The sequence below is a fragment of the Pongo pygmaeus genome, chromosome 2, assembly GCF_028885625.2.
Source record: "Pongo pygmaeus isolate AG05252 chromosome 2, NHGRI_mPonPyg2-v2.0_pri, whole genome shotgun sequence".
NCBI lineage: Eukaryota > Metazoa > Chordata > Mammalia > Primates > Hominidae > Pongo > Pongo pygmaeus.
This window is the reverse complement of record NC_085930.1, coordinates 69,420,571-69,439,117: the sequence shown is the minus strand read 5'-3', so window position 1 is coordinate 69,439,117 and position 18,547 is coordinate 69,420,571. Positions and strand designations below refer to the sequence as shown.

Here is an 18,547-nt window from a genome sequence, read left to right as displayed (position 1 = left end):
CATCTGCAAGTAGGAATAACACACTTGCCCCTGGGGTTGTTTTAAGGATTAAACTTATAAAGCACTAATGGCACATTGGAAATAAAAGGCATGTGTTCACTTTCTTCCAGCTACCCAGAATGGGGGCTTCTCCAATTCTGCTGCCCGAAACAAAAATGATAGAGGCTTGACCACATGCACACACACCCTGAGAAGATGGATAGGCTGAATGTGTCATTAAATAGTACACTAGTTAAATTAAATGTGTAATATGGTTAAATCCTCCAGGACCATAGCTAGAGTCGTCTCCTAGATGCTAGAATAACAGAAAATGCTGCTTTAAAAAGGACATACTCAGCTTATGGTACTTAGTGCCCCAGGAAAGTATAAGAATCAAGAATCAATTAAATGAAGTCTTTCATTTAAAAATAGGTAGCAAGATTTTTTACCCCAAGAGAATTAAATCTTTAAAACAGAATCAGGAGTGATGGGGAAGATAGTGCATTGGTTTTCTATGCTGTGTAAGAATACCACTAACTTCACAGCTTAAAACAATACTCTTCCTCTCTCACGGTTTCCATGGGTTGGGAGTTCAGACCTGGCTGAGCTAGGTCCTCTGCTCAGGGGCTCATAGGGTCCGAGCCAGGCGTCAGCTGGGTATGAGGTCTCCTCTGAGCCTCAGGTCCTCTTCCAAGCTCACACGGTTGTTGGCAGATTCATTTCCTTGCAGATGTAGAACTCATGGTGGCTACTTATTCAAGGTCAGCAGGACAGAAGGAAATACGACTCCTGTCTCTCACTTCTATACTCTCTTTGAAAGGGCTCACCCATCTAGGTCATGCTCCCTTGGGAAAAGGTCCCTTTTGATTACCTTATTGGGGATCTTAATCACATCTGAAAAATCCTTTCACCTTTGGCATAAGACACAACGGTATTCTGGGAGTGATATCCCAACACCTTGGCTGTATTGTATTGGTTCAGAACAAGTTAAAGGTACCACCCATACTAATGGAGAGGGAATGATACAAGGGCCCAGATCTTTAGAGGTCATCTTAGAATTCTGCCTATTACAGATAGAAACAAACAAATGGATACACTGTGTAAGACAGGGGAAATTAAGATCATTATCCCCATCTCCCAGAGACTCCAAAGTATCTTGTTCAAATCACCCAGCTTGACCCTGCGATGGAGCTAAGCATGCAGATTTTCTAGGACTAAGGCATGTGTGCCTTCCACTCCCTTATTAATCTGTCAAAGAAGGGAACGGCCCCATTGCACCATCAGGTGGGATGTGTGACTGATGTGCAGGGCAAGTTTATCACTCGCCCCCAATAAATCATGACAAATTTGAATTGCAAGATGATGGTCAGCCACATCTTAATTAGATAGTTATTCTAAAGTGAAGGTTACCATGAAAATGACAGGAAAGAAACCAAAAAACTTAAGTTGTGAATAATTCACATATATATGGTACAAATGATGGTCCAAGTTGATACAAATTAAGGTAGAAGGTTCATGTATATTTATATTGTTAATTCAGATATACTGTGTTCCATGGACCATTTCTGTCTACCGATGCTTAAGTGTTAGTTGTTTTTAATGAATACCATATGTAAAAAAAAAAAAATAACCAAATAGGATTTGGTTATAATTTAATTTAGCTAGTGTACTATTTAATGATACAAACAACATATTATTCATGTTTTCACATTGAAATAACTTGGGCCCTGCTTGCTACATTGTAACAGTGAAAACATCATTGTGAGCCATGATTATTGGGGATTTATGAAGGTGTTGGCATGAAACCAAAAGATCTGGGTTCAAGGTCTTTCTAGTTCTGCCCCTTTCTAGCTTTGTGACTCTGAGAAAATCACTTGTGCCTCCCAATGCAGTGTTTAGAACACATAGTAGACCACACTGCACCTATCAATTACCAGCTTCTAATTGCTCAGCTTCTCCACCTGAGAGTGAGACGTTGCAAGTTACTGATAGCTTTCCATTAGTACTTTTGGTGTCCTTGCTGTGAGTAACACAGTAAATCTGACATTGTCATTCCCCTGCTTAAGACTCTCTATAACTGCTCTGCTCAATATGGTAGCCACCAGCCAGATGTGGTTGATGGTAGCTAGATGGTAGCCACCAGCCAGATGTGGTTATTGAGTATTTGCAACATGGCTAATCTGAAGAGAGATGTGCTGTAAGGGTAAAACACGCACCAGATTTCAAAATGAAGCACACACATAAAAAAGAGTGTAAACCATCTCAATAATTTTTATATTAATCACAGGTGGGAATGACATTTTAGTTATATTGAGTTTAATAAAATATATAATAACTATTTCACCTGTTTCTTTTTCATTTTTTTAAATATGACTATTAGAAATTGTCAAATTACATACATGGCCTGCATTGTGTTCCAGTGGGAAAGCACTGATGTCTAACCTCCTGCCATTTCCAGGAGAGAATGTAAACTCCTTAGCATGGTTTATGGGGCCCACATGAGCCAGCTCCTGCATGCCTCACCTGAGGCTCCTCATACCATTCTCCCTGTCCCACCACACTGATCTCATGATCCCTCAGACACACCACACTCCCACTCACCTCAGGGTCTCTGCTCTCATGACCCCATCCTCCTGGAATGTTCTCTCCATGGGGACTGTACTCACAGCTGACTCATTCTCCTTCACTGGGGCTTAGTTCACACACCACCTGCTCAGCCAGACCTTCCTGGACCCCCTAATCTAAAATGACTGCGTCCAATGAATTTCTCCATTTATTTCCTCCTAGGCACTCACTGCCATCCTTAATTACCTTATCTAAATATCTATCCACTTGTTTAATGCCTGTCTCCCCTACACACATTAGAATAGAAGCTATATGAGGGGAGGGACATTTCCTGTCTTATTCACTGTTGCATCCTCAGCTCAGGGCCTAATCCATAGTATTTCCCAATTCAATATTTGTTTCTTTAATTAATTTGTTCATGAATGGTAAAAAGAATACAAGACTCAGAGTCAAAAATCCCAGTTAGGACAAGCCCAGTGATAATGATGACAACAACAGCAGCATCTTAATCCAAGTGCTTCCTGTTTTGCTTATAATCAACCATCTGCAATCATTATGGAAGCAGTGCAGTATAGGTGAAAGGGTGCAATCTGAAGTTAAAAACTCTGAATTTAAATTTCAGCTCTGCCACTTGCCAGCTGTATGACCTCTGATACAGCCCTGGGACTGTTTGGGATTTCTGTTTTCTCTGAGACTAGTTGTCTTGGAGTTCAAGTAAGATTAGGGCTCTGTCAACCAGGGAGCCCCAGAAGTAGTTATTAGACCAATATGTTCTCCAAGGAGAAGAACTCTTTTATTTACCTTGATGTTTCCAGCACCTATCAGAGGGCTTGGCTTATGGCAAGTATCCCAAAACTCCTTGATAGATGAATGAATGCTTCTAATAATCCCGTGTCAAAAAGCAATGACCCTTGGAGAAATTAGATCTCTACTCTTTCAACTTGGAAAAGATATCAAATCTTCTTCGAAAGAGAAGTGAAGAGGACCTCAGAGCTGGAGTGAGGCTCAGGTGCAATAACTATATTTCCCTCATTCTCCTGAAAAGTCCCAAGTTGTAATGGTCTGTCCAGGTGTCCGGTTAAGTCTCTGAATATAGGTCCCCTGGAACAAGAGGGTCAAGTGTAAGGTTTAAAGTGTCAAAGTCAGAATCCTTAGCTGGGGAGACAGCAACTTCTAGCAGAGAGCAGGGATCCCCTCTCTGCCTACAGCAGGTATTTTTCCAGAAAGCAGGGAATGAGCCACCCCAAGCAGCAGCTCCTGACACTCATGTTCTGAGAAATTCTGAGAAACAGCTGCAATATCTGCCTCCTTAATTGTACCTGGAGCCAAAGGTAAAAATAAGGAGGGGGAGAGACTCTTGTGGTTGGAGCTATTAATAAATAGTGTTAAAGTTAATAAAATTAGTATTATTTCATGGAACAATGATTTTTCAAGATGGGGCAAGGAGGGTGGCTGGGAAGGGAGGGGGAAATGACTTCACGGGGCAGGCTTTTGCCGGTTTGAAAGGGATAAAGCTTGCCTTTGTTATATTCCTGGCTTCTGTTCCCATAGCTCTAAAATATAAAGGCTTCTGGCATGACATCCTGATTTAGCACTATTGTTCCAAGGATTTGCTACTGAAAGGACTATTCATGTGGAAACCTCCTCTCCCAGGCCAGGCTTCTGTTGGCCACTGTTTATTTACATACTGGTTTAACATGCAGCCCACCTTGGAAGTTTGGACAAACCAGGCCAGGTGTGCCGTTGCGCCATCTCTCCCTATTCTTGGCTTGCCTGCTTACTGCATGGAGGTAGAGAGTAGAAGAAGGTTACCAGAGGTTGGGAAATGGTGGGCTGGGGTGTGAGGGGATGAAGAGAGGTTGGTTAATGGGAACAAACACAGTCTGATAGCAAGAAAAAGTCTAGTATTCAATAGCACAGTAGGGTGACTATAGTTAACAACAATGAATTGTATACTTCAAAATAGCTAAAAGAGGCTAGGTGCAGTGGCTCACTCCTGTAATTCCAGCACTTTGGGATGCCAAGGTAGGAGGATCACTTGAGGTCAGGAGTTCAAGACCAGCCGGCCAACAGGGTGAAACTCTGTCTCTACTAAAAATACAAAAATGAGCCAGGTATGGTGGCTCATGCCTGTAGTCCCAGCTTCTTGGGAAGCCGAGGTGGGAGACTCGCTTGAACCTGGGAGGCAGAGGTCACAGTGAGCCGAGATCGCGCCACTGCACTCCAGCCTGGGCAACAGTGTGAGACTCTGTCTCAAAAAAAAAAAAAAGAAAAGCTAAAAGTGATTTGACATGTTCCCAGTACAAAGAAATTATAAATGTTCAAGGTGATGGAAATCCTAAATACCCTGATTTGATCATTACACATTGTAAGCATGTATCAAAATACCACATATACAATCATTACACATCAATAAAAAATATATAAAAGCCAGAACCCAACCTCTATTCATTTGCCAAATGTGTACTGTGCCTATACCACATGCTAGGTGCTTGAGGACATAGCTGGGAGCAAACAAGGCAAAAATCAATTACAGCAAAAATCTGTGAAAAAAGAAATAGGTCATCCCTCATCTTGGAAAAGACAGGCCACAAATAGAAAGCCCTTTCCAGGAATGTGTAATAAAAAGTCACAATTCAGGATCCCTGGCCGAGATTTGGGATGACTGGAGATGATGATAAGAACTAAATTGGAGGAGGCTTTCAAGAGGAAAAAGCCTCCAGCAAGAGATAGCCCCACAATGGGAACTGCAGCCTCCCCTTCTCACCAAATCCCTCCCGAATGGTGTACTTTGGGATCACTCTTCAGTCTCTGTGCAACCGAGCTTTATTTTAGCCCACAGGAGCCCTGGTTTTTCTGGCAGGGGGCACTGCAAAGACGGGTTACAGGCAGAATACCTCACAACAGAGACAGCAGTATTCTCTCTAGGATAAAAAGGGCTTGTGTTTAATCCTCTGTCAGGGCAGGGGGGAAATGCCTCTGGGAATCCAAGTCTGTGGAACCGGCTCAGCAGAGATGTGGCTTTATAGGCAAACAACATGGCAGAGAGAGGAACCTGGCCAATTCTGTCTTATAAGAGTAATTATGTTATGTGTTGCAAGGACTCCACATTCCATGAATTTGTGAACTCAGATGGAATCTTGTTTGTCCAGGCCTGCATGACCCCATTTATCTAAAAATTACTAACTTCCTAGTTTATAGTTTACAATCCTGTGCCCGCCCCCACCCCCGCCACGCCCCCATAAGCTCTCTCTCTATTACTCTCAGTCTCTCAGGTTAAAGCCTTGCTCAATAATTCAGCTGTGGACCAGTTATTCTCTCTGATTATTTCCTCATCTATCGTCTTGCAGTCATAATAATAATAATATCTGAGATAATATGAGCATACAACAAGACAGTATGTCCATAGGAGCATCTCTAAGATCAGGACAGTGATTTCTTGCTCGTGGAATAGGAAGGATTTATGTTAAAGCAAGTTATAAGGAAGCAGTTTAATACTTTACAAACGTTAAGTTTAAAAAAATCATAACTCGCTGGAGTCTTTTCTCCTCTCTGGATATTGGAGAACTCGCCCAGGTTTGGGAAAAGTTAGCCAGCTCCTGCAAAACACCTCCTCCCGCGGCCCTCCCCGCGCCCCCTACGACCAGGCAGAAAGGGTGGGAAGGGGAGCACAGCTCAGCATTTATTTCTGGATCCAGCTCACTAAAAATACCTCGGCTCTCCTGTTTGATCACTCTCCCTTTTGACCTGAATGGATCGCGGGAGCCGCGCCGCCCCCCCCACCTTCGGCCCGTTGCCCTTTAAAGGAAAAGGGCGTGGGGACGGATTCCTGCCGCTCGAGGGATAGAAGCGAGCTGGGCAGTCAGGGGCCGCGGCCATGCTGACGTCAGGGCAGCCGGCGCTCAGCTCCGCTCGCTGCCACAGTGTAGAGACCTCCCGGAGGGAGGGGGACAGCCTCGCGCTGGGATTGGCTGTCCTCGCGCGAGCGCCGGCGCGGAGTGGCTGGCGAGGTTTTAGAGGGAGTCCCGCTCTCCAATTAAAGCGGCCCAGCTGCGCCTAGCTGCACGCAGAGCTCCCTCCCAGGCCCGCGAACTTGGCCATTCAGCCGCCGCTGTCCCCGCTGCGCGCCCTCGCGCCTCTGCCTGAGAAGCCAGGCGCTGTTCCACCACCCTAGAAGAGGATGGCAAAGGTGGCTAAGGACCTCAACCCAGGAGTTAAAAAGGTGAGTGGAAAGCTGTTTGTATTTACCCAGATTCTTACTTTTTCTTGTTTCCCCTTGCCATCTGTTCGCGGAAACTTCCCAAAAGGTAATGAGAAGGGAACTCTTTAAATTCCAAAACTGCATAGAAAACAAATAGTTGGGAATACATGTTTGAGCTAACAGGCACACACACCCCAAACCCAATGTTGTGTAAAATATTTGCAAAGGGTCTTATGTCTTTGGTGATGCTAGTTAAAATTTAATTAAGGTTTTTTATATATATATAATATATATAATATATTATATATATATAAAATCTTATGGTCTGTAAAGGAAAAACCCCTCGCTTCGTCACTCCCTGTCCTCAGGTGGCTGAAGTAAGGGTTGAGAGCATGTAATATTTACTCACAGTTTCCCTTTTGCTATTATCCCAGTGTTTTGTGTGTTTCCCCCAATACACACACACACACACACACACACACACACACACACACGGTTTCTTTAGTTGGTGATGTTGGCAGTGGCAGCAGTTCCAGCATAAGGGAACTGATTTCTGTCCCCAGGGTCTGCACGTTTCCCTTTCAAGAAGGGCTGGCCCGGAGCCCAGAAGGTCACAGGTAAACTCCTGCACAGGAGCCTGCGGCTGTGCCTATAGCTCCAATACCATTTGTTGCTTACCTGAATGCAGCTAGGAGAAGGCACAGGCTGGAGACTTAGAGAACATGTGAACGGGAAGGGAACAGAGAGACAACCTATGCTTTACAGATCAGGAAACTGAGGCCCGGGGTCACAGAGAGTTGGTTCTAACTGGCAGCTGACTGTAAGGCAAGCCCTAGGCATCCAGACTCAGTCCCTGCCACTTTTTAACTGCACATTATTCACCAAGTCACTTTTCTGAGCCTCAGTTTCCTTGTCTCTGATGTGGGGATGATAGGCCTAACCTCCCTCATGGCCGTGGTAGCAGGGATATTGACACTGTGAGTTAATTTCCCAAAGCAGTAATTGTTAAACTCTGATTTCACAGGATTTAGTCTTGCAGGGCAAAGTCTTCCTTAAACATCTGCCATTAACCTTCAGGGTAGAATGAGAGGGGGGAAAAAAAAGACTGTGAGAATCAAAGTAAAGACACAAACAGCCACTTAGAGGCACAGCATTCACTGTCTAATTTATAGCTGTGCTCCTCTGTAGACAATCTGCCTAGACCCTGTCACAGAGTCCAGTGGATCCTTCTAAATGTGTGTACCAAGTCACATTGAATCTGGGCATTTCTCTGGAATGTATCTTGCCTCATTGCATTTGCCAAGCTATTTGCAGAATCAAGTCATTTCCCCTCCTACAGAAATTACCATAGCACTTTATACTCTTAGAAGATACCTATTAATTGCTACCTAGTAGTGAGTTATGCATGCAATGCTCTTATTTCTCTATACATTTTTCTGGACTCTTTGAGGGCAAACCTGTCTTGTTCATCCCTGTTCGAACATAGCACACCATGCCACACAGCAGGACTCAAAAACCTATGAGTGAGTCATGAGAATATCTGTCCAGCTAAGACCACACTGTTTGCATAGGCTTCATTTTATGCATTATTTTTTAACTTGTAGCATTGATATTTGTGTATCTGAACTGCCTCCCCAAGTTCAGACACAGAATAGTTCACGGCTAAATGTGGCAGAGTTCCATTGTCCTCTGGAAAGTGAAATGATTCTGAGTATGTTTAATATAAGCTTGTTGATAGTTACTGTATGAGGTGAGATGAGGTATATGGAGACGACTCCTCCTCACCGCAGTCCTGTGTTGCCACTTGGAGGAAGCCTTGTTTTTATTTTCCTTTGCATAGGGGAGTGTGATTATCCTGATTAGAGGTGGAACATGTTCTCCTTCTTGTCACCCCCTAGTGCCAACTTCCTTGGCCTCCAAAGGGTTTGTTTTCCATTTAGATCCAATTACAGGCTTAGAGAAAGAATGTGGTGGGTAGAGATGAAAGGGCAGATATTTTTTTACCTCTTGGGACTGCAACAATCAGGGGGAAGATCACCATTTTGTAGGTTAACCGAGGCCTTCAACTCAAAATGTGGAGGGGAGGGAAGAGAGCCGAGAAGCTCCCCTTGCTGAACTGAATGTCACAGAAGTGATTAAGTACTACGTGGTATCAGCAACACGCTGAAAAGCTTTTACTGCATATTTATTTTTTAAATCTGCAGCAGTTGGGAGGGGGGAGGTTTATAACATTTGGCTTCAGGATGCATAATCGCACTTAGACATTTTGAAACAATTTCATAGACTCTTAGAGCTACAAGGGGCCTATTTACAAAATGAGAAATGGTTTAAAATGGAATACAGGCTGTTTCCATTTCCCTACCCCCAAGGGGGTTGGGGCGGGAATCCCCACCAACTGAAAAGTCATAAAAAGATCTTCGGCAGAGAACATAAAATCTAAAAACTGGAGTAGACTTAAAGGTCATCTAACCAACCCCAGACAGGCTGGGGAAAGAGACTCACTAGGGGCCACATACATACATTATGGCAGAGCTTACAAGTTCCCTAACTTCTCTCTTTCTTTCTAAGTAAAATGCTTCCACTGGCTGTTCTTGAACCATCTTTTTTTTTTCTATTAGGAAACAGAAGGTTTCCTAGCACAGACAGTTCCCTGAGAATGGTGAAATCACCAACATTTCTTGGTAACAAAGGGCCTTGAAGGCCAAATGCCATTTTTCTGGGTGAAACCAATCTCGACTATGGATTTGTTCTTGTTTATTAAGGATGCAAGTTATTAGTGCAGGCTTTGGCTTCAGATCTGGTTTAAGTCCCAGCTCCCCCACTTACTAGCTGTGTGCTCTTGGGCAAGCTAATTAACTTTGAGTCTGTATCCTCACCTCGTTTGAAAGTTGAAGAAACAGTAACAGCATCTACCTCCCAAGGTGGCTGTGATAATTAAGTGAGATGATGTACACAAAAGGCTCAGCATATGAGCGCTCAAAGTTAGCCATGGGAGTCCTTGGTGGTGATGGTACATTTCAGTGGGTGCATGGATGCTGAAAGGAATCTTTGGTGAATGAAGGACACTTTTATTTATAACTGCCCCATCTGAAGAGCACCCAACTTTCATTCAGCTGAACCTAAGCCATTGCTCAGCTTTGACAAGGTAAGACAATGACCAAATGCTGTTACCTTCATTCTCACCCAACGGATGCAAAATCTGCTTACATGGAACAGTCTTTCCTTCTGAACATGGATTGCTAGTTATTGAGCATTTCACTTTGGAGTTATATAATGTTGGGCTTCGAAGGGGACTTGGAGCGCCTTACTTTTTAGATAAGGAGACTGAGGCCCAGAGGGATCAAGCTCCTTATCAGAAGTTGCAGAGAAAATGTACTGAAGCCTATTAGGCTCTGCAAGAATACAGACCCCTTGACTGTCAAGGAGCCATCTGTAGGAATTTAGAAGGGATTAGAAAAAAGAGAACTAGGAGCCTGTTCATAGTTGACTGTGCAGTCACCAGTGGGCTGGCTCCACAGGGATCCAATTAGAAATTCTCACCCCTCAACACAATGCCCAAGGAGCATTAAATGATGGTACTTCTAAGTCCATTGCCAGGTCCACCTGGATGTCTCTCTCCATGCCTCTCTACATCACATCCCTCTTGGCTTTCCTGTCCTTCAGGCTAGGCCTTCCCTCTGTACTCAGCCTTTCCTGCTTTCACCTCCACTTCCTGCAGTGTGCCAAGCTACTGGCACATCACCCGGGTGAGCTGATCCAATGTAAACACAGCTCCTCGAGAATTGTCGTTGGCTCTCTCAATCTTAAAAACATATTAAACTGTCGCTTAAAGACGTTAATAGCCAAGACATTGGAGACATGCCCATAGGTGTATAAGCAACTTTTTTGCCATAATAGAGCCTTATTTTTTAAGAACAGAAATAAATTATCCAAGTCCCTTTTAAAGGCTTTCTAAAAACAGATGCTGAAACCATTACTTTGTAAATTGCAGATTTTTGTCCTAACCTGCAGGTGTGTCTGACTATGTGGAGTTGGGGGCTGACAGTTGACTTTCACCAATGTATCTGCCACTGTGGTAGTGGGAGGCAGGAAAGAGCTTCATCAGATTCTCTTCAGGCTTTAATCTAAGCATCTCAGCTCCAAGGCTAGGAATTTGCTCAGAGCTTACCAACACTCCTACGAGTTGGAAAGTGGAAAAATGACTTTGGCATTCCCCTCTGAGGATGCTTGGTTTGATCCTCTCTTCATGCTAACTGACCAACGGTGACAAGGATGAAAAAAGAATAGGCTGAATTCGGCAAAGGCTGGGGACCAGGAAGGAGGGGCTGCACACAGGCTTTTGTGTGTGTCTTTCCTTCCTCCCTTACGCAGGCCACTTCCCAAGAGGAAAAGGTAAAGAGTAGAGAAGTAAGGGAATAGTTCCTCTCGCGACTCACTAGAGCTGAGAGGGCTCCAGGAGAAGTTTTTAATTTGACTTTAGGAAGGCAAATCGTCCTTTCTTTTTAGCTTGCACATTCAAAATAGTTTGTGTCTCATAAAGTGGAGATTTGCCATGATAAGTAACAGACCTTGAGAGCTCTTATCTCCCAACCATTCATCCAACACCATTTAAATCTTTATTTTAAGAACAGATTTCTGGCAGGGGCGTGAGTCATTATAATAACTGCAGGCGTTTACTCACTGGGTGACTTTGGACAGGTCACCTTTCCTAGGAAGTGGCAGAATTTGGATGAGAACCAGGGTTCCTTCTGCCTGCAGCCCACTGACCTTTCCTTTACACCAGACCATCTCCCAAATAACAAATGATTATGGCAAAATAGGCTTAAAACCTCGTTCCACTGAAAGCGGAATTGTGGAGCAGCTTTTCAGGACATCCAAAACAAAGAGACAGCTGTTGCTCTTGAAGAGCCTTCGTTTAGAAATATCCTCATATCCACTACCATTTGATAACAGGAAGAGGATTTGCCCAGCAGCTGCTACTGTCTCACCAGGTGCAGGGCCACCAGCCACTTTTGCAGGACTCCTTCAAGATCACAACATTTCCTTAAATCCACATGGAACAGTTGGTGTGTCCCAAACCATTGTTGGACGTTTACATATAGCAATAGCATAGATCTGCAAAAGCTCTAGAAAATGCTCTCTATAAAACTTTTATAGAAAGAGTTGCATATGAAGTTGAGTCTCCTATGTCCACCAAGGCTCCTTTAGTGACTGAAACACAAATTTAGTATCTAATCCTGTATATTTGATGCAGAAATTGTGTTTTCACAAAAACGGAAGTGATAAATCAATTACAGTGCTTTGTGAAACTCCCAAATCAACTCCTTGTCTCATATCTGCTCTTTTGTATGAGAAGCAAACCCTTTTACATTTTTTTCTCAGAAAAGAGAAAGGAGTCTGTTCTTACTTTTATTATCTATTTGGATTCTTGCCTCCCAACAGACTTGTTCTCTGTTAGGACAGGCAAGTTTGGGGCTAGGCAAAAGAGAGGAAGGAAAGACATCTCTAAAGGTCCAGAGATGATTGACATTTTCTTCTGTGTTAGCTCTTTAGCTTCAAGGACTACCATGCAAAAATATTAGTGTCCTTTTTTACACATGAGTAAGTTAAGACTAACAGTTTAAAATGACTTGCCTAAGGTCACGTAATGACAGATTCAGAACTCAAACTCAGGCCTCTCTGACTCCAAAACTTCAGTTCTTTTCACTCTACAAGAAACAGAAGGCGTTCATAGAAAGCAGAAATCTGGTGAGGAGGGACTATGATTATTACTGTGACTTTCATACACAGATCAATTTCTTCCAGCCCACTGAACTCATTGATAGTCTGGTTCAGAAGCTTCCCAGGATTTGCAAAATGTTGCTAGGCATCTGCATCTCTTTGATATCTCTTGGTCACCACCAGGAGTATACTGTCACCTACACCAAATCAGAGCCATTTCTCAGATATAGAATAAAGACTTTCTTGATTTCTCCTGGTTTTCCAGAAGGCTAATGGACATCTCCCAGCAAAACACTAGTAGAGAGCCCTTTTAAAGAATAATACATATTATCCTAATACTCTAAAAATAATTCTAGAGACCTTGTCCCAAAGCTTTCAGGAAACTCTGGCCTGGGGATAAGGTTGGCCTTGACATGTGCATTTCTATATGTCTGGTCAGCCTGGCCCGTGGCCTACCCAATAATATATAAATCACGACCAAGCCAAACATGGCCTGGGCCCCCACCAGGACATGCTTTAAAAGGAAATATAATTGCTAAGGGAGAAGAAACAAAGGCTCCATTTGGCAAGTAACTCTACTGAAGGACAAAGAAGTGCCAGTGTCCAACTCAAGGTGACTGTTTCAAATCCACATGCTTTGTGTATAGATTTTGTCTCCTCCTCCTGTTTAAAAAAGATTGAATCCTTTGTAAAATTTATCTTTGGAGACAAAGGCTAATGAGCCATTGTCTAAAAGAGCTGAGCAGAATCTTGTTATCTGCTCATTCAACCCCTTCATGTCACAAATGGGACAGGGAGAAATGGCATATCTGAAATTTACAAAGAAAAAAATGGCATATCTGAAATTTATATAAGAAAAGGCGTATCTGAAATTTACAAACTTACATTTACATGAGTGGTGCTACAACCAAGATACATTGACTCACAGCATCTTTTATGAATGAAGGAGAAAAGAGTGTCTGCTGTATTCTGTCACTTCCACCCCTAGAGTATCCCAGTTTTGTGTCAACCTCATACCTTGAAACCCAGAAGTTCAGGTGGACATTTTGGCTGTGAACTTAGCTTTGGCCACAAGGTCCAGAAGCCACTTCGAGGAGCCATTAAACACACAACATTTGCAAGCACAAAGATCTAGATGTGACCTGCAGCTCTTCAATTTGCCAGGTCTGCAAACTTCGCCAAGTTACTGATCCTCTCTGGACCTCTGGTTCCTCATTTGAGAAAGATAGCTAACTGTAGTTTTACATTTAAACAATAGTTTAATGAGGTAAAGCGCACAAAGTGCCTGGATACGTAATATACCCTTGATAAACATTTCCTCCTGCTGTTATGGGTATCCCCTCTCATCAGCATGATGCAAAAATCCCATAGGTTATTAAGTATTGGAATGTGGAAGACCAAATTCAGTTTACCTACATCACATGGGGCTTCTAAGCTCTCAGACTGCAGGACCTTCTCTTTGTAGTTAAACTTGGATCTAGCCATAAATATACTCAGGCCACATCACATTGCAAATCATGAGAATAGACACAATTTGTCTTGGGCGTTTGGTCGCTACCCTTTCCATAGCAGCCCTCCCCTGCTCCAATACTGGTCTTTCCCTCCAATGTCTTGCTTATAAGATAGGGCAACAGTCACTCATTTCTTTATATAGCAAATATTTATTTAGCATCTGTTATGTGCCAGCCACTGTGCTAAGTGCTGAATACATGACAATGAATAGGAAAGCTTTGATCCCTGCCAAGTAAACTTGAGTCTGGTAGAATTTATTTTTCATAAGGCAGGAGACAGGCCAAATAATGTCAGTGTTCTGTGAGTCTTTGTGTTCCTTGACCTCTCCCCTCCCCAACACACACACATACCTCTCCTTCCTTTTCCAACCACCCTCAGATTTTCCAGGACACACACCTTCAGAGCCACATCTCAACTCTGGTCATCCCTACAGTATAACAGTAGAATGAGTGTGGTAGTTCTCCCAGTTGTCACATTTTAAACAGGGCCTTTGGGAAGAAACCACTAGTGGCACTGAGTGAAAAGGAGGCTGAGGCAAGGGAGACTATTGGCAGCTCTTAGGTCCCACCAGCAGCCAGTGGTGCCTCAGCCTTCCTACAGCGATACGGTGGTAGACCAGTTGTCTTTGCTCAGCATATGTTTTCAGAGGCAGCTGAACATTTAGGTTGTATTTTTCATAGTACTGATGTCAGGGACACCAAAGGGCAGGAGCATAGGGGAAGGGCTCTTGGCTGACTAATGACCTCATAAGAAACCTGCCCTTAGAAGAGAGCATCTATTTGGGCTGTATGACTCAGTGGCGTTTCTAGGTACTGATTCATGAGGCTGATCATTGAGGTGACTGACCCGTGCAATCTGCTGGCTGAAAGAGGTGAAGGGAAAGTAGATCCCAGCTCTGCTCTCTTCCTGAAGGAGAGCCACCCCTCCTACCATGGCACACGGGTGCTCCCCACCCCAACCCTGGCTCAGCCAGCCAGTCTCCTTGTTAAGAGGATCTGACACTAATGTGGGGAGAGGTCAACATCTGGGGGCTTCTTATTTTAGAGGAAGTATAAGACAGAGATGTTTTGAAATCTTGTTAGTGAATAGAGGAGAGGCTTTTAACCTAGGATCTGTAGATAGAATTGAGGGTGTCAGGGAACTTAAATTAGGAAAAGTATTGCATTTTTTATCCCTAACCTATAACTGAAATTTAGCATTTCTTTCTACTATGAATAAAGACAAACGCCCTAGAAGTTTAGCAGCCCCTATGCCTTTGATACCAATGGAAAGCAGGTATTTTTATATCACATTACAGCTGAGATAGATCCTCATCCTACGATTTATACTCATCCCTGCACTGAAATGACCATAATTATACCTACTGCTAGATCACATTCATTAACTTAGTAAAGGCACATCTGTTACTAAGTCACAAGTTTGTTTTTATATATTGATACTATCTCAGTAATACTGGTTTTCTTTGTATTTTTATCTTATGCATTTAAGACATTGTCCTAAGAGATATTCTCATGTGAGATAGACAAAGAACCTAAAAATATAAAGACTTTTTCCACATCAAGCTGAGGCATTAGCAGCATTACACACCACACACACAGACACCCACACACACACAAATATACACATATATGCATAGGTAAACATATATGCACACACATACAGCTGTAGTAGATTGAGGTCTGAGGCTCTTGGAGTAAACAAACTCAATTCAAATTCCAACTCTGCCACTCATTTCCTATTACCTCGAACAAGTCATATTAGTTCTGAGCCTTAGTTTCTTCATCAATAAAAGGGGCCTAAAAGTTACTGTACTCATAACAATCATCTAAGCTCTTGGCACAGTACTTGACATATAAGGAATGTGTGTTAAACACAAGGCATCCTCACCATTAAAAGAGCTAATGAAGGTGAAATGGTAAAGAGAATAAAAACATTACTTTGTTTAAACTTTTTAAACTCACCTTTGATTTGGCCAACTCTAAGAATTTATTTTGTCCAAATCTGTATTACACAAATATTATATGCCGGGGACTGAGGTGGGAAATGAAGAAATAAAAGGAAAGGAATTTTAAAATCTGATGGTCTCAGAAAAGGAATAGCCTAATCAAATCATCAAAGAATCATAGCAGTGCCTAAAGACCTTGATCGGGGTACATGTGTGGGACTGAGAGAGATCAGAAGAGGAAATACTTAATCTTACCTGGGGAGGTCAAGAAAGGCTTCCCAAAGAGGGGACATTTGAGCTGAGGGCTGAAAGACGAGGATGAATGAGCTGTTAGGATCAGGCCACAGTCCAGTTTTACGCCTTCCAAATCTGACACCCATATTCTCTATCCTATTTGATTTCCAACTTGGGGAATATCACCCATCTTGGACTGTGGAGAAATACATTCTACTGTATTCATCAAGCCACAAATGCACATCTTTTATCTTCTCATCTGAGAACCTGTTCCTCTTACTCTCAAGCAAAACCCATTGGGGTGGCAGGATAGCAAGGCCTGTCAGGCTGCACGTAGAAAACTTCTCATGGTGGTGACTTTTGAGGCTCTCCCAAGCCCTGCAATGGAGTTCCAGCAAACTCCCCCAAGTTGAGTTTGAATTTTTGCAGGAAGATACAAGTTTGTGTTTTGACAGCAGGAAAAAAAGGTAACCAAAGATATGCAATATATATGGAAAGAAAGAAACACACATGTGTGTGCACACACATATACGTCTGTGAGATCCAGCACATGGCACATGTGAGTAGAACATGAAAACACCGTTCAGAGCACCACAGCATGTGTATGCACCCTGAGCTTCACTCTGAAGCCATTTAATAACAAGAGGAAAAAAAATCTCAAGTAGGACTTTTTGATGAACTGTGAGGAAGCAAACCAGTGTTCTGAAGTATGGGAACTTGGTTAACAAGATCTGGAATCTTGCATCAAAACAATTTCTTTCACACAGTTCTTACTTCAAATTTCTAACTTGGTCTGAAAATGTGAGTTCCTTCTTGCCGTATTTTAGAGCAGGTGATGCATTGAAATGAAACACACATGGCTTGGATATCTCAGTGCTGCTAGGATGATTGTCCTTGATTTTTATCAGTTGTACATGGTACATTAAACGGAGAAAAATAAAATCCCAGATGATTCCCTGGCAGTTATCTGAAAAATAACAATATGGTGATCATCCCTGTGTTTGCAAGGACATGAAGAAAGGGCAAGATTTGATGGAAAAGCTTTGTTTCCTCTAATCTGTCCTCCTACACAGCCAACAGACCTCAGTAGCCCATGGGGAAGATACAACCCTGTAATGAGGTTCCCAGCTAATTAAAATGGCTATCATCACCCACCTTGCACATTTTCATGAGTCCAGCCCAGAAATGGGACCATCACAGGGGAAATCATCCTATATTTATTTGAATAATGTTTGTACTGTGTATTTCAGCAATTAAAATTAACTTTTAAGAGGTAGGAAGAGGCTTAGGGATTCTCTAGGTCAACTGCCTTCTTTAACAGATGAGGAAACAGACCCAGCAAAGCCAGATGACTTGCTTGAGGTCACAGAGCTAGTTAGTGGGAGAGGTAGGATTAGAATTCAAGGTACTATAGCCTTTCAAGTTCAGAAAGACTTAAAAACTGGGTTGTGTAGAATCACTTCCCCATAAACACGAGATGAGCTGGGCAGCCAGTTGCTGTCAGAATACCACTGAGGAACACTCATACCTCCTGAAGATGTCTAATTTTTTTAACTCCTCTAATTATTGGAAAGCTCTTTGTTATTTTGAGCTAAAATTTCTCTCTATGTAACTTCTCCTTACTGGTTTTCTTTATTTCCTTGGCAGATTCAAGGAGGTAATGGCCATTTTTTTCTGAAGTCCCAGTCCCAGTTAACCTACTAAGTCCTACATATTGGTCAGGATGAAGGTCAGAGCATCTATATTTTGGGTTTCTTCCTACCTTCAGGGAGACCTGGTGTCAGTTCTTAGCTGAGTGAGATGGCCAGCACGCATCCCCCAGGGTTTGTCTGGGGATCCATCTTGTTACTTGTGCCAGCTCCTCCTCCTGGCTAGGATAGTTCCCTCTCCTGTCCTCACTCAGGTGGGGAAGCCCTTCTGTGCCACCAGCTATCCTGTTTCTTGCAAGAGGATTTTTAATGTGGGAAATCATGACAAGAAAGAGGTGCCAGGCAGCTTTAAAGCACCAAGAGAAGAACTCCAAACCCATGTCATAAACACTCAAGAAAAATCAGCACTGTTCTATATGCATACATGTAGAACATGACTTTCAAATAAAAAAGGGAGAGAGGGATGTATACAAAATCAAAGAAGGCTAAGGAGGCAAAGATGAAACGATTGATAAATAGAGGTAATATCCAAAACTTTTAAAAATTATTTGTAAAGTTGTCATCGCTTATTACTATATGGAATGCTAGAACAGTAACAGGGTAATCAAATTTTGCATGCTTGTGTCTTTTCCTCTGGAGGCAGTACTCAATAAATAACTATGAAGGCTGGCCATTAAAATGAACTTGCTTTCATGAAAAGATACCACTAAGAAAGTGAAAGGCAATCCACAGAAAGAAAAT

The 18,547-nt window shown here is 42.7% G+C and overlaps 1 protein-coding gene across 1 annotated transcript in view; it reads left to right on the top strand.

Moving 5' to 3' along the window:
• Positions 1–6,377: 6,377 nt before the first annotated feature.
• The window catches only part of LMCD1 (LIM and cysteine rich domains 1), a 66,676-nt gene continuing 54,506 nt past the window's right edge, over positions 6,378–18,547 (top strand). Inside the window, exon 1 of the mRNA XM_054481575.2 lies at positions 6,378–6,766. Coding sequence (XP_054337550.1) covers positions 6,725–6,766 — 42 coding nt within the window. The 5' untranslated portion in view covers positions 6,378–6,724. The remainder of the gene's footprint in view (positions 6,767–18,547) is intronic.